The sequence below is a fragment of the Polypterus senegalus genome, chromosome 5, assembly GCF_016835505.1.
Source record: "Polypterus senegalus isolate Bchr_013 chromosome 5, ASM1683550v1, whole genome shotgun sequence".
Lineage (NCBI taxonomy): Eukaryota > Metazoa > Chordata > Cladistia > Polypteriformes > Polypteridae > Polypterus > Polypterus senegalus.
In genome coordinates this window covers 191,780,140-191,797,170 of record NC_053158.1, presented here as the reverse complement: position 1 = coordinate 191,797,170, position 17,031 = coordinate 191,780,140, and the positions used below count along the sequence as shown (strand labels likewise).

General features: G+C 41.3%; 1 protein-coding gene across 18 annotated transcripts in view; it reads left to right on the top strand.

The window, feature by feature from the left end:
• Positions 1-16,711, top strand: part of svila (supervillin a) — a 246,635-nt gene extending 229,924 nt beyond the window's left edge. For 15 of the 18 annotated variants that reach the window (XM_039753870.1, XM_039753862.1, XM_039753868.1 and 12 more), the window contains 2 exons: positions 10,276-10,293; positions 15,785-16,711. In XM_039753870.1, the coding sequence (XP_039609804.1) occupies positions 10,276-10,293; positions 15,785-15,871 (105 nt within the window). In that variant the 3' untranslated portion in view covers positions 15,872-16,711. The remainder of the gene's footprint in view (positions 1-10,275; positions 10,294-15,784) is intronic. The other 3 variants (XM_039753872.1, XM_039753871.1, XM_039753857.1) reach the window with 1 other exon arrangement.
• Positions 16,712-17,031: the final 320 nt, after the last annotated feature.

The following is a 17,031-nucleotide window of genomic DNA, read 5'->3' as shown; positions in this document are numbered from 1 at the left end:
ATACAAAAAAAAACAATATTAAATTAAAGAGTAATAAAAATGCATGTAAAAGCAGAGAATAACTTTGAATAATGTTAGCAATTACTCCCCCGGGTGGAATTGAAGAATCGCATAGTGTTGGGTCTCCTCAGTCTGTCAGTGGAGCAGGACAGTGACAAAAGTCTGTCACTGAAGCTGCTCCTCTGTCTGGAGATGATCCTGTTCAGTGGGTGCAGTGAATTCTCCATGATTGACAGGAGTCTGCTCAGCGCCCATCGCTCTGCTACAGATGTTAAACTGTCCAGGTCCGTGCCTACAATAGAGCCTGCCTTCCTCACCAGTTTGTCCAGCCGTGAGGCGTCCTTCTTCTTTATGCTGCCTCCCCAACACACCACCGCATAGAAGAGGTCACTCGCCACAACTGTGTGGTAGAACATCTGCAGCATCTTATTGCAGATGTTGAAGGACGCCAACCTTCTAAGGAAGTATAGTCGGCTCTGTCCTCTCTTGCACAGAGCATCAGTGTTGGCAGTCCAGTCCAATTTATCATCCAGCTGCACTCCCAGGTTTTTATAGGTCTGCACCCTCTCCGCACAGTCACCTATGATGATCACGGGGTCCATGAGGGACCTGCGCCTCCTAAAATCCACCACCAGTTCCTTGGTCTTGCTGGTGTTCAGGTGTAAGTGGTTTGAGTCGCACCATTTAACAAAGTCTTTGATTAGCTTCCTGCACTCCTCCTCCTGCCCACTCCTGATGCAGCCCACAATAGCAGTGTCATCAGCGAACTTTTGCACGTGGCAGTATTAGCCACTTGGAGAAGCGCTGATCAAAACAAACTGTTAAGGACCCTCCAAGAGTCGGACAACATATGAGATCCTGTGAAGAAATGATGATGATAATGGAAGGTTTATTACCGTGGCTGGTTTTGGCAGTTTCTAGAACATTTACCCTCCTAGCTGTCTGTGTATGTAAGCCCGTGCTGTAAAAAGCCCGGGGTCCTAGAAACCATTGAAATCCTCAGGGGAAAAAAAACTGAAATGTAGAGATGTCAAGTAATTGAAAGGAATTACTCGGGGCATCTCTTTCCTAGGAGGTTTCATTTTGCTGACTTACTTGCATTGCTTATGTATTAGCAGTGAGAGGAAAAGTAAAAGGTGTTTTGCCGATGTTGGCGGCTAACCGACTTTCTTTCTTGTGAAGTTTTGTTTTGCCAACGGGCTCGCGTCGCTTGTGTTATTAGAAGCTAAGCGAATTTTCTGTTTCCTTACCCCGACTCCACCTCTCCCTTCTAGGCCAGACACACACACATACACACACTTCCACACGTAGACGTTTATATAGAAGATTGTTTCCCTACGGCCCTCAGCCATAAATGCGAATTGCCTTAAATCGGCGCATGACTGTACTAATACAAGTAGTAGATTTTAAACTGAAAAAGCCTTTTGAAATGCACAGGTTTTTAAACTGTGCTTTAGTGCTGCTGTCTCGTTGGCCCCAGATGCCTCCAATCTGTAGTATGCATGTTAGGTTAATTGGTGTCTCAAAATTGGCTGACATCAGGCTTCACACGAGTGTGCTCTGTGCTGGATTGACATCCCATCTTGTGTGTAGTTACTGCCTTGATCCAGATGCTTCGGGGCTCTCCAGGCCTTTTATAACCCACTACTGGACTGAGCAGGTTAAGAAGATGGATGACTGTAATTAGTCTGTCTCCTGTTACGCTACCACGGCCATCTGACCGTGTGATTTGTTGAAGAGAAAGCTGCCTGGTACTCCAGACTGGTGACCGGAATCTCATCCAGCATGGAGAAAAGCAACAAAGGGGCAATGTTTGTGTCCTGGCATCTGTGGGCAGGCTCTTTGCGGTCATAAAGTAGGGGTATCTGGATAGACAGATATTTTATTAATCCCAAGGGGAAATTCACATACTCCAGCAGCAGCATACTGATTAAAAAAAACAATATTAAAGAGTGATAACAATGCAGGTATAACAAACAATAACTTTGTAAAATGTGAACGTTTATCTATATAAAAAGAAGTGGCCACTGAGTGCACACTACTGGTCAAAAGTTTTAGAAATGCAATGAATGGTCTAAAATGGTGACAAGCAGTGGACTTTGTCCAGTCTACAGTAGTCCGCAGCCCGTATTTCAAGGCCCTGTTTTGTCCTTTTAAGGAATGGCTTTCTTCCTGCCATTCGCCCTGTTGAACCTGCAGCACAGTCTCCTGTTCACAGTCCAAAGTGACATTTGCTTTTGTCGACCTGCACTGTTAAGCTGTTGTGCTGTGAGGCGCCTGTGATCACGCAAGCTGGAGATCATCAAACTCATCTTCTGATTGGCTCGTGACTTAGGAAGAGATCTGGCCGAGCCAATCGTAGCTCCTTCCAGTTGCCTTTGGATTGTGTAGGACACCACTGGACTTACCGACACTTTATTTTTTTGCAGTTTCTCTAATTGAAAGACCTACACTTCTAAGGGTACTAATACTCTGTCTCATTTCCTTTGTTAACTGTTGCTTTCTTGCCATTTTCACTTTAATATTGTCCAAGCAGTGCCTAAGAGGGTGTATTAACAGTCTGTTTCAACTCTGCTGTAACCCTTAAACTGCCACATACTTGGGGGGGTTTAATTCTCCCCTTGCCGCCAAATACTTTTTTTGTTGCAATTTTTAAGGAAACGTTACAATTCACCAAAAAAAAAGTGACATTTTTAATGGAACACATTTTTTTTCATATAAAGAGTATCACAATTACTGCAACACTGATCATTTTACACACTGCCAATGAACTGTAAAAACTGTTAAAAAAAAAACAAACTACTGCAACAATCTATTATACACTCACGTAAAGGATTATTAGGACCACCATACTAATACGGTGTTTGACCCCCTTTCGCCTTCACAACTGCCTTAATTCTACGTGGCATTGATTCAACAAGGTGCTGAAAGCATTCTTTAGAAATGTTGGCCCATATTGATAGGATAGCATCTTGCAGTTGATGGAGATTTGTGGGATGCGCATCCAGGGCACGAAGCTCCCGTTCCACCACATCCCAAAGATGCTCTGTTGGGTTGAGATCTGGTGACTGTGGGGGCCATTTTAGTACAGTGAACTCATTGTCATGTTCAAGAAAACAATTTGAAATGATTTGAGCTTTGTGACATGGTGCATTATCCTGCTGGAATTAGCCATCAGAGGATGGGTACATGGTGGTCATGAAGGGATGGACATGGTCAGAAACAATACTCAGGTAGCCCATGGCATTTAAACGATGCCCAATTGGCACTAAGGGGCCTAAAGTGTGCCAAGAAAACATCCCCCACACCATTACACCACCACCACCAGCCTGCACAGTGGTAACAAGGCATGATGGATCCATGTTCTCATTCTGTTTACGCCAAATTCTGACTCTACCATTTGAATGTCTCAACAGAAATTGAGACTCATCAGACCAGGAAACATTTTTCTAGTCTTCAACTGTCCAATTTTGGTGAGCTCGTGCAAATTGTAGCCTCTTTTTCCTATTTGTAGTGGAGATGAGTGGTACCCGGTGGGGTCTTCTGCTGTTGTAGCCCATCCGCCTCAAGGTTGTGCGTGTTGTGGCTTCACAAATGCTTTGCTGCATACCTCGGTTGTAACGAGTGGTTATTTCAGTCAAAGTTGCTTTTCTCTCAGCTTGAATCAGTCGGCCCATTCTCCTCTGACCTCTAGCATCAACAAGGCATTTTCGCCCACAGGACTGCCGCATGCTGGATGTTTTTCCCTTTTCACACCATTCTTTGTAGCGCTAGGAATGGTTGTGCGTGAAAATCCCAGTAACTGAGCAGATTGTGAAATACTCAGACCGGCCCGTCTGGCACCAACAACCATGCCACGCTCAAAATTGCTTAAATCACCTTTGACCAGGACCACACCCCTAAATGCATTAATGCAACTGCCATGTGATTGGTTAATTAGATAATTGCATTGATGAGAAATTGAACAGGTCTTCCTAATAATCCTTTAGGTGAGTGTATGTAGAAGGTGTAACTGATGCCATTGATGAAATTCAGTAAATCACTGAGCCAGCTGCACTTGAACTGGCTGCACACAGAGGGCCAACGCTGATGCTGGCAGGCCAGTCTAGTGCTGTGGCTGAAGCCCAGGGACAGTGCTGCAGGAGGCGGCAATGGTCACAAGCGGACTGTACGACATGGACTGATCAGCCATGACATGCTGGTGAATTGCCCTGGGAACCGAGTATAGCCAGTTGCAGCCTTCAATTAATGCACGTTGACAAATATACTCGGCTCCTGTGTGCTGGCAAATTGCACTGGGAATCAACAGCGGTTTAAGGGTTAAGACAGATAGAGGGTTTTAAGTAATCAACACAAGTTGGGACACCTGTGCAAATTGTTGGCTTCATCTGTAGGTTGTAACCTATTAGTTGTTCCCTTAACGAGGCCCATTTGTAGTAATCTGAAATGTCCTGTTCTTTTCAGTGTTGCAAAGCTAAACTTTACATTTAAAACCTCTGGCTTACCCTTTCACAATTTTAGGTCATTCGTTCTTTACATTCCAACTGATTAAACTTGGCTGAGATGTTCTAAAACGTTTGATCGGTCATATATATACAGTGAACCCTCGTTTATCACGGTTAATCCGTTCCAGACTCTACTGTGATAAATGAATTTTCGCAAAGTAGGATTCTTTATTTATAAATTGAATATTTTAAGCTGTTAGAGTATAGAAAACCTGTTTACGACCTTCTAAATACGTTTTTTTAACATTATTAGAGCCCTCTAGACATGAAATAACACCCTTTAGTCACCATCACACTCGTATTACCCAATATATTAGACAAAATAAGAGAAAAGACATATTAGACGTTACAAATATCATATTATTACTAGGCTCACCCACCTTTTAAGACTTTTATCCTCAATTTGTGTGCCCTCCATGTGTACATCAGACATGTAAGTGTAGGGAATGAGAACATCAAAGTGCCCATTCTTTTTTTTTTTTTTTATCCCCTCGAGTGCCTGTCTAAAGTCGTACAATGTCAGCCCGAATCTGTACCACTAAAGACAGAGTTTCATGTACTAAATAAGCTATAGATGAGAATAAGCAAGCACCATCTCCCCTGATATTTACTACGCGGTGAGGCATTTGTACTCCATCAACATTAATATTTCCAGAGACATCATTTTGTCTTTTTCCAGTACATCGCGCACAAAAGCAAGGGAACGATGAGAGCACCAGAACTCTGCTTACATTGCGTCGCTTCGTGCCACAAGTAGTAAGTCTGTAATAAGAGGAATACCGCTATGCTTTGCACTCACGGGACGGAAGGACAATCCCGACAGCTTTTATATAGTAGATTGTACTGTACATTTAATTACACACACACACAGTTCTTACACACAACCACGAACCTATGAAGGCACAACCTCAGTAGGAGAGTCTTCAGGTGGTGCAGTATCTTCAGCAGGTGCGTCGTCGTCTTCTTCATCCGCTGAAGGAGTACTAGGAGTAGGCAGTGGGTATCTGGTTGCGCGGCTGAAGAACATCTTGATAGGCAGTTGCTGGCGCTGTCTTTTCATATGCGTGAGGAGGCTTTTGTAGGGTATTGCCATCTTTAATCATATCCAAGAGTTTCACCTTCTCCTGGATAGTAAGCATCTTCCTCCGGCACTTAGTTTTATTGTCAGAAGGCTTAGAAAAAGCAGCATGTTTAGGAGCCATCGTGGGGCTTAAATAAAAGCTCTCAGAAAGCGCATGAGTAGTGACGTAAGCGTGTATGAGAAAAAAATCACGATAGAGTGAAGCCGCGAAAGTCGAAGGGATCACTGTACTCAGAGTTTGTGTGTGGGTTTTTTTTTGTTTTTTTTTTCTGTTTTAAAAAAGTTTAGACCTGTTCAGCTAAGAGTATTTGTTTTATTAGAATCGGAATTCACTTTATTGCCGGGTACACTAATGCTGGAGTCACCAGCTCTGGTCCTGGAGGACCACCGTGGCTGCAGGTTTTCATTCTAACCCTATATTCTAATTTTCTTAATTAGTGACCAGTTTTTGCTGCTAATTAACTTCTTTTGAATTCATTTTAGTTGACTTGCTTTTGAAGACTCTGACCCCTTAATTGTTTCTTTTTCCTTAATTAGCCGCCCTCTTTTGCAGCATTCTTGAGGTAATTTAAAATTTGGAGTTCAATGGACTTCATTACCACAGCGTTTAAAGCTACTGATGTGTAGTCATTCAGGCCCATGACCTTTGATTTTTGGATAGTGGACTGGTGGTGGAGGTCTTGAAGCAGACAGGAACATTGAACACATCCAGTGATTTAGTCTAAAATGTCTACAAGTGCTGTAGATGACTGGTCTGCAGAGTGCAGAAGGAGAAATGAGATCTGATTATGTGTGCTGAGCAAGCTGCTCCACTTGTACCTCAGTTTGAAAACCTCTAAAATGGATCAAGTTGTACCAAACAAAACTGAGTGGGTGCAAAAATCACTTCACAAGCCTACCTCGGCTCCAACAACCTCAAAGCATAAAATGAAACTTATGCAAGTAAGCCTTGGCAGTTTATAAAACTGGTTGCCTGTTGAGATGTGACTAGTGGCTTCATATTGGTAACTGACTAGACCACCACCGCTAATGGTTAGCCAAGCCACTGGGAATGTAGTAAATGACCTTGCCTTGTGGGGTCAAGACAATAACTTGACTCTTGCTCGTTGGCTTTTATTTTCCAGTGCTGCCCCATTAACCACCAATGTAAAGAGCCTGTGTGGGCGAGTGTTTTCCTTTAGGGGGCGCAAGCTCCCTGGTTGGAATAAGTTCTTCTTTTAATTGCGGCATCTTAAGTAACCCGAAACTACATAGATATAATAAAAGGCGGTAAGAAATCACATAAGAGAAAATAACTTGGCTTTCTTTAATGACGTTTTACGTGGCATTACAGACAAAAGAATCCATAGCAAGACTTTTTTTTTTTACTGAGGTGGGAGCTTGATGTATACATACAGTCTGCCATTTTCGTTGCTGCGCTGGAAGGATTTTCAGGATCGAGTAACGTTATCACCCATCTGTCTGTTGTCTTCAAAGGTGTGCCGGGCAATGTTTCAAGGCTTTGTACTCCTCCTTCACGTGCAGGCCCCCACAGGTGAATCGTGCCATTCCAAACAAGGCAAAGAAGATCCAATGTCATGCTGACTCTTGACACACACAAATAGCACAATTCCCATTTTCGTAGTTGTCCCTTTCTCGTCTTCTAATGCCTGCCTAGCAGTTCTAAATGATGAGCCTCTGTGTGCTAAATCTGGCCTTGTGTTAGCTGTACATGTGAGAAGAAGCAGATTTGTAAAATACAGAGCACAGTGACATATTCAATATACAGTATAAACTTATTACAGAGAGAGATTTTAATATATAGAAAGCACTCCACTGCCATGTGTAATTATATATTGCAGACCAAGCCTGATTTTAAGACAAAACTTGTTTAGACTTAGGTTCAAACCATTTTGTAGAAGCTGACGGAATGAACCTAGTCCGAAGTAGATTATCCACAAATCAATATAGCGCTCCCAGGACAAACTGTTTTGTACTGGTCTAAACTAGTTTGGCCTGCAATCACAATTTCCTTGGTTAAACTGATTTATCCCATCATACTTCGGACAAATTGGCTTGGCCTAGTCTAAACCCTAAAATCAGGTTTGCCCGGTAACATACATAACCATACACATATAAATATATACATATATATGTGTGCGTGTGTATATATCAATATATCATGTTTCTGAAAAATATTGACTGAGTTGAAAAATCACCAAACGTATCCATTAATATAGAACGTAAGTCTTCTGCATGGCTGGTCATCCAAAAGCTTAGATTCGGTTAGATTATACTTTATTTGTCCCCAAGGGGAAACTGAAATTTTACAGAATCTCCAAAAAATAAATATATAAACCACAAACACATCCCTCTGTGGCCAGAGTCGCAGAGAGCTGCTGCTGTCAATACAGGCTTGTAGGTGGCAGGAAGATGAGATCAGACCAGCTTGGATTGTGCCATACAGTAGGTTTGTATTTAAAGGCATTAATATTTCGATAGAGAAGAATCCACAAAAGGAGCACACCAAATAGGCCTTGATTTCTTCTTTAAAGTCAGCTTAGTGTTTAAAAATAATAAAGTAATAATTTAAAAGGATGAAAAAAATAATCATCATTATTGGAATCTGACCATTCTAATACCATACAGTAAGCTGGCTAGCACTACCGGCCCTCAGATAAAACCCGATAAGAGCGGCCCTGCTAGTTACATTCTTGGCTGTTAAATCCACATGGCTGTTGTGTGTTGACTTGAGTTTACACCCGAGGCTTTTTCATTTCCCACCTCTTGGCCTTGCCCTTTAGTCGTCTGGTGATTTCCATTGACACCAACTGGTGTCCCATTCAGGTTTTGCTCCTCTCTTGAGTCCATTGCTAGGCTCCACTCCTTTTTTTAAAAAAAAAAAAAAATAAGAACAGATAATGGAAGAATTTGAAGGTTCAAATCCAGAAATTGAAAATGGCAAGAGAGTAAATAAGTTTACCAGAATGAGGAAAGTACCGGCAAGTGCTGAAGGGATTGAGGCCTGATATTGAATGATTGTTTAACTCTTTTAGGGCTAATTATTTTTACATTTTTGTCCCGAGGGCTCAATATTTTTCCAAAAAACTCAAGTTTTCTAAAAAGTACACAAAGCAAAGGTTTCACATAACTCATCCATCCATCCATCCATCCATTGTCCAACCCGCTATATCCTAACTACAGGGTCACGGGGGTCTGCTGGAGCCAATCCCAGCCAACACAGGGCGCAAGGCAGGAAACAAACCCTGGGCAGGGTGCCAGCCCACCACAATAACTCAACATAAAATACTTATTTATGACAAATGTCACTCCATTCCAGGAGCTCCTAAAGTAGGCATATTCACATATTACATATGTCACTCATAAGCTGAAAGGCACTTTTTTAAAAAAACGTCTTGAAGTAGTCAAGTGGCTGCTAGTCCATTGTGTCCACCAGAAGGCCGCGTCCTTTGAAGTCCAGTCGCCAGCTTGTCTCTCACAGATCGATGTCTGTGTGGTTGTCCCAAGGCAAATGTTTTCATAGGCCTGTCAACTACACGAGCGTTTCCAGCACTACGATCAGCCAGGGACTGGTCCGCTGATGCAAGTACCTGACTTTCATTTTCAATCTCCAGATCACTTGTATCTAAATCAGAGTTCGATAAGTCAGAGTCTGATTCGGCTATAATACGTAAAAAAATAAATAATACACACGGAGTATTTTGCTTTCTGCATTTGCTTTGCTCTCTCGCCCAATGTCGATACCATGCTAGATGTAGCCACCAATGTATAAGGCAAGATCAAGCACGGGTGAAACGTGTGCCGAAAGAAATCTCTCAGTCCAAAAGTTTCTTTTAAAAATATTTAGTGAAAGTTAAAAGCAAATAATCCACACAAGAATAAAAGAAAAAATAGTTACACATGTAGAATAAAAGGCACAAAAAGGAAAAATATATCTTCTCTATACGTAGATTTTCTTGAGAAACTTTAGTTAATTCTATACTTAAGTTCTTAATTTCTTCTTCTGTACGCCTTAAGCGTATGGCTTCGTGCTTATGTAAGAGCGTTATCTTTACGAGTTACTTCACATACTCGAAGAGCCCATAGGCGCGGGCATGAGCACGGTTTAAAACTGTATGCCCTCTATACCTTACACATGGCAAGGCTGTCACTAACTAAAGAATAATGTTTAGTCAAACTGTTAGAAATGGCAAGAATATACCAATTTCACTCAACTTATGGGGGTTTTAGGAACCTCCCATAGATTATGTATTGTCATCTAGTACAATATTCATGAATCTTTTATATAACTAGGAAAATGGCTCTTACACTAGACGTTGCCTACTCTATGCTACTTAAACACACGCAGGATTTCAATGTCAAGTCAATAAGTCTAACAATCCTCCGAGCAAAGAGAGTCGCCCTCTGCCTCTGATATTCATTCTCAACCCCTTGTGTCGACAAAAGTCGACATTTGCCCTAAAAGAATTAAAATTGCAAGACTGTCAGTTAAGTCATTACCTCGGACTGCCTATCAGTCTGTCTGTACTCCGTTTCTTTAAAATAAAGTATAAGCAATTGTAATGTATGCCAGTATAAGTCACCTTGTTTGAAGGGTGTCTGCCAAAATATACAATAATCTTTAAAAAAAAATTGTTACCTGGAAGGAATCTAAGGAAACCATTGTAAAATGTTGACTTCACGTTCTAGGGGCAGCTCCTTGGGAAGGTGAGTTCAGGAAGCTTCTTTACCTCTGATTGGCACAGCACTGGCACCGGCCCTATTCCCACCACACACACTTTTTTTTTTTTCTTTTTTCTTTCTTGTATAGTAAATACAAGCGTTGGTGGTCACTTTCCTTCTCTTTCCTTGTTTTGTGCAAATGGGAATGTAGCATGTGGATAGAATAAAGTCACACTTGCATGTATGCGCACTGCCATGTTGCACCTCCACTGAGTCACAGTTGTGGATTTTCTCAAATGATGGGCTGTTTGTTTTATTTATTTATATTTTTTTTTCCTGCAGTCATTTTCCTGTGTAGATTTTATTCAGCATTTTTTTCCTTCTGCATGAGCACTTAATTTGTGAATTTTCTCCATGTGTTTTCCCTTTTGACTGGGTGTCAGTTAACTGGTTGGAAATGTAATGATGATGGTGTGTGTGTTTTTTTTTTTCCCCCTTTTGGTGTTTATTCTAACAAATGTTAAGAGAATATTCAAAAAAGATGAATACCAAGAAGTAAGTTACTCAAATTAGTAGTGTAAGAACATGATAAAAGTACTCCCAATGAATGTTACTTTTGGACACATTGAACTTTGAGACTTGGTAAGGTGGATGCCCAGTAAGCTTAGCATATCCAACCTGTTGCCACCTTGATGTCTGCAACCTTTTTTTTTTTTTTTTGGCAATGGAGATTTTCAGACCTCTTCATGAGAACCGATAACAAATAAAGCTCTGTTCAGATGAGGTTACCTTACCAGTAGGAGGGGGGGGGAGATGAAGTCACCACTACAGGAGGGCCTCTGTAATTTTAGTCTGGTACGAATCGCTCATATCGGTAACTTTTCATAGAGTCCCTCAGGGTATCTGTCCCTGGACCCATTGTTACTTTTTCTGATTTATCTTAATGACATTGATTCTGATATGGTTAGTCAATTTGTCAAATTCATAGTTGACGCTAACATTAGAGGGATGGCAGACACTGAGGTGGCAGCAAAAAGAATTCAAAATGACCTGGACAAGCTTCAGAACTGGGCCAGCACCTGGCAAATGAAGTATGATGTAGAAACGTGCAAAGTGCTACACGTGGGGGGAAAAATATAAATAAAGATGGGAGACACTGAGTTAGAGGAAGAGATTTCTGAAATGGATTTAGGGGTTTATGTTGACTCCGCATTTCTATTGACTAAGCAACACAGAAGTTATTGAAAAGGCAAATAAAATGTTAGGTTAAATCATAAAAACTGTAGAGTTTAAGTCAAGGGACGTTATGCCCACACTACATGATGCACTCATAAGACCGTTCTGGAGTACCGTTTGCAGTTCTGGTCACCATGCTACAAGGCAGACATAGCACGACTTGAAGGCGTGCAGAGGAGAGCAACCAGGTGCATCATGTGACTTAAGGACATGTCCTGCTCTGACAGACTCAGATAATTAAATTTAGTGTCTGGGGACCTAATCCAGATCTTCAAAATCCTCTAAGGCATTGATAAAGTTGATCCAGAAACATTCTTTTAGCTTAAGGGTGAATCGAATACTCAAGGAGGGTGAAGTCCAGTCGCCAGCTTGTCTCCCACAGATTAATGTCTGTGTAGTCCTCCCAAGGCGAATGTTTTCATAGGCGTGTCAGCTGCACAAGCGTGTCCAGCACTGCAATCAGCCAGGGACCGGTCAGCTGATGCAATCACCTGACTGTCATTTTCAATGCCCAGATCACTTGTATCAGAATCGGAGTTTGAGAAGTCAGAGTCCAATTCAGCTATAATATGTAAAAAAATAAATAAAACGCAGTATTTTGCTTTGTGCATTTAATAATAAAGAAATTTTATTTATATAGCACCTTTCCTATGCTCAAGGCACTTCAGAGTTTAAGAAAGAAGGGCAGGGTATACAGTATATAGCATAGTACTAAACCAAATAAATAAATAAAGATGAGTAAGAGAGTAAATTCAGAGAAAAAAAAGCCTGACAACGTAATTAAGGGTGAATCGCATACTCAAGGACACCAGCAGAAATTTAGGGAAAGTGCATTTAACTGAAGTAAAGCCAGGAAGCACTTCTTTACACACACAGTTGTGGGACTCTGGAACAAACTACTGAGACGTGTCGTTGATGCAGGAACATGGACAACCTTTAAGAAGAAGCTTGTAGAGATATTGGGACATCTTAGCTATTCGCTAAACAAATGAGTTTCATGGACTGAATGGTTTCCTCTCGTTTGTTAAATTTCTTATGTTCTTATGAGTGCATGTTCATCTCTGTAAAAAATTATAGTTGGGGAATTGTTAACCTGAGGGTAAAAGTAATTCCATGCGAATTGACATGTCAGTCAGGTAGACAACGTTTTGTGGGCAATTCAAATGGCAATAGAGTTAATTAGCTTACCTCGGAGGTCCATCAGTGTGCTGATATACACAACTTACAGAATATAGAAATGTGGGTGGAAAAATCTAGAATTACTGTATTTTATGAACACATTGCGAAATCCATGACTTGATGGATTCCCTCCATTCTGAAGTCCTCCCTTGGCACTACAGGTACACTTGCCAGCTAACGCCACCCTTCAGTCTTTGTGTGTGAGTGAATATAAAAGCTGCTTGTGGTAACCGGTACCGTACATTGCATAGGTGTGTCACACTTCTATGAAGTTGATATTTTCTATTTTTTATTGTTAGGTGCCTGACAATATAGTTGCTTGACTCTGTTGGTTTATTTAATACGTAGTCCATCATCCTCTCCTGTTCCACCACATTTATAATTTAAATTTTAACTGAACAAATGGAAAATGAGTTATGTCATTTTCTAAAATGCTTAATCCAGACCAGGATCATGGGGGCGCTGGAGCCCATCTTGGCTAACATACAGCGCAGGACAGAAACCAATCCTGGAGAGGGCGCCAGTCCATTGCAGGGTGAACAGCCCCCAACCACACCAAACGCACACCAGGGCCAGTTTAACATCACCAATTCACCTAACGTATGTCTGTGGACAGTCGAAAGAAACCCAAACACCTGAAGGAAAACCCACATGGAAACTCCACGCAAGGAGTACCTAAAAAGCAAACCCTGGCCTCCGTACTGTGAGGCAGCAACACTGGCGCTGTGCCATGCCACTCCATGAGTAGTTGTTGCTAAAAGAGAGGGTCTTTATTAAGCTCTTTTTTTTTTTTGTAATTCATATATTCACCTTTTATTTTTACGCAGGTTATCAACAGTTCCTAATTAATCAGTCTGCAGTCCCACCCTGCATCCCTGTAGTCGAATACGTGGGTTCAGAAAATGGATGGGTGGACTTGACTGATAAATGAGGAATTTCCTTGATGTCATGGTTGCTAAAGAAGGTTGATTGGAAACGGCAGACTTTTGAGGCTTTATTGGTGGGCTCCAAAAGTTTGCTGTGCACTACAAATTTCCAAATGTGCTAGTTCTCCGCTTCTCATTCGAGGAATTCTATCCTCTTAACTGTTTGTCTTTTGTAGTTCATTATACCGTGATCAAAGTGAGGAGAGAACTGCTGTGAGAGTGCATGGAAAATGGTTACTTTCTGTCATTTGTGCACAGAGGATGAGGGAAGCTGTTCATAGACAGGATTAAAACGAAGTGTGTAGCTAAAAGCCTATAAACTTTTTATATCTAGCTGGCTAGTTTACATGTCAGGCTACATGTCTCCTTTGTAGAGGATTTCCAACACAGACTGCAGAGTAAAGGAAACTTTGCCGTCTCAGCAACATCTTTGTCTTCCTCTTCATCTTTTCCCACTTCTCTGTGAGGTCGATGTGCTTGATCAACCTTCTCCAAACGGCTCGGCCCTGCACCTTCTCCCCCAGTCAGTCCCTTTTCCTTCAGATTTTCTTTTACGTTATCCATCCACCTTCACTTTGACCTCCCTCACTTTCTCTTCCCCTGCACTTCCTTTCTGTTGACTCCCCTTGCCCCTCAACTCTTTGAACACAGTCAAATGACCAATTGGCACTCTTTGTCCTGATGACTGCCCTTGCCCCTCCTCTTTATTTCCATCACTCTTTTGTTCACATCTTCATTGTCTCTCCTCATCACACGTCCATATACTTTCCTGTGCTTTCTTTGATATCCCTATATCTTGATTGTCTCGTTTCTTATTCTGTCCTCCACACTCGACATTCTCATTTCTGCCACATCCAACTTCTTCTCCTGCACTCCCATTACTGCCCATGTCTCAGCTCTATACATCATTGCTGTTCGTACCACTGTCTTAAAAACATGACCTTTAATTTTCACTTTAATCCTGATACCTTCTTCCAATTGCTCCATCCATACTACATTCTATGGGTCATCTCTGCATTTAGTTTTCCATCTTGGGCTACCACTGATCCCAAGATGTTTGAACTTATCCACTGTTTCAGCGGCCCTCCCTGCAGGCTAACTTCTGACCATCTCAGCAACATATCAAATTTTATTACCATCAGATTCAAATCTTCAACCCGAATTACCCAAAAAGCTGGCATGGTAAAATACTGTTGACACCTCTTACCTCAACTCTTGATGCTGATTGGTCGTTTGACTGCATTCACTTTTGTCCTGGTGAATCCTCTTGACCCGCCTCTTGATGCTGATTGGTCGTTTGAATTGATGCTGATTGGTCGTTTGACTGCATTCACTTTTGTCCTGGTGAATCCTCTTGCCCCGCCTCTTGATGCTGATTGGTCGTTTGACTGCATTCACTTTTGTCCTGATGAATCCTCTTGCCCCGCCTCTTGATGCGGATTGGTCGTTTGACTGCATTCACTTTTGTCCTGATGAATCCTCTTGTCCCGCCTCTTGATGCTGATTGGTCATTTGACTGCATTCACTTTTGTCCTGATTTTGAATTGAAATGCAGTACACTTGGAGCAACCACTAAGTGAAATGCAATAAGTTTCTATTAACTAATGACGCGTGATCTTTGGACATGATTTAAAATGCAGTACACTTTTGTATTTCATTTTTAAGCTGGCACAAAAATCACTTGCCGAAATGAAAAGTAATTGATAGTTTGGTTGATATGTTTTTAATTATAACCCAATAAGGAACGTGACAAAATTAAATTCACCACAAGCATATGTATTGCGATATAGTTAACCCACTGGATTGCATTTTATTTTGCACAACTCTTCCATACTGTTCAGTCTGACTGGAAGCGACTGAACTTCAGGTTCCATAACGTTGCATTGGTTGAGTTTATTACACAACGTCAAGCGTGTCATTCTTTAACGAATCTTCTTTGTTTTGGATGTTGGCATCCTTAAATAAGCTGTAACATCCATAATAATTCAGAATTGGTTTTGTCCACTGTCTCCTCAAGATTATGTCCCGGTTAAAGTTTGGTAATCGGACGTTAGCCGAGAGCCAACAGATTTTTTTTTTGTATTTCCCAGAATTGCCTTTTTAATATATGAATATTATTTCTTGGAGAATATGCTACCTGTGCTTATATTTCTCTTGAAATGTGTCACATTTTTCTTTTCTTTGTGTGTCTTTAGAAAGCATTAGAAATGACGAGAGAGGAATTTGAAGGGCTTCCCTCCTGGAAACAGGGGAACCTGAAGAAAGCCAAAGGCCTTTTCTGAAGCTCAACAGCTGCCTGAGAAAATTGGACTCTTGCTTTGACCGATTTTGGGGGACCCCTTGCGAGACATCTGGACGAGTGGTCTTGTGGGTTGAGTGCCAGTCTACCCAAGTAAAAGGAAGCCCTTGGAACTTTTACGGTCTCCATGTTTGCGTCTCCTGACTGTCTACGAGACCCAGCATATTCTGAGTGTGTGATGATTTTTATTTTTTAATTTCCCCCCCGTCCCCCCCAACCCTTTCGTTTTCAAGTTCAGAAATTCAGATGCACTTACAGGTAGCGGTTGTCCTTCATGCTGCTGCTATAATACATTACCTGGTCACATAACTGCCAATCAGTTTTGATATGGTTATCTTTGTAAAGTGTTATTTTTGTGTGTTTAGTGCATAATAAAGAATTTATATTTATATAAACACATTATAGTAATCATAATGTACAATCCTATGTAGTCACTTTAAAAGGTTTGTGTCATAAAGCTATATTGATAATTGTAGAAAATTGAAATGCTTCAAATAAGGATTGAAACCTGCCATGGACGGCTCACGCACGTTCTGAACTCTCTCCGATATCCGAGCTCACTTTACTTGTTTCTACAATGGTGTCGGTTCAGTGGGAGGAAACTACTTTCTATAAAAACTAAAATAATGTATAGTGCCTTGTTTTTTTTTTGTGTACAGTTTATATACAGAGAGATAATAGTCTGCATTTTGATGACAGAATGTCAGCAGTTTAATATACTTTAATACATTTAGAAGAGAGAAGAAGCCATCATGGTTGAGATGCTGTATAACAACTTTTGTGATAAAGGAGTTAGAAAAATAAAGATGCAAATTGAAATGGATCATGTGGGATTTTATGTTTTTTTTTTTTTTTTTTTGGGGAGTACATTTTACACCCCCAGTCCTTTATAATGCTGTGAGCCCTCCTGATGACTCTGACGTGGTAAATGTCCTCCTCACTAATAGAAGTGCCACAAATTGGAAAGGCTTTTGCTCTCTCCTCCTCTGCCTCACCGATGTGCAGTGCTGTGCCCCGCTCTCTCTCCTTTTTCCATGGGTCCACTGTCATCCCATTGGTTAAACTGATTTAACATGGCAGTCAAACTCAGGATTTGTGGGGCTGGCGTCTGTCCTGACAGGATTGGTGCAATGCAGGAAACGA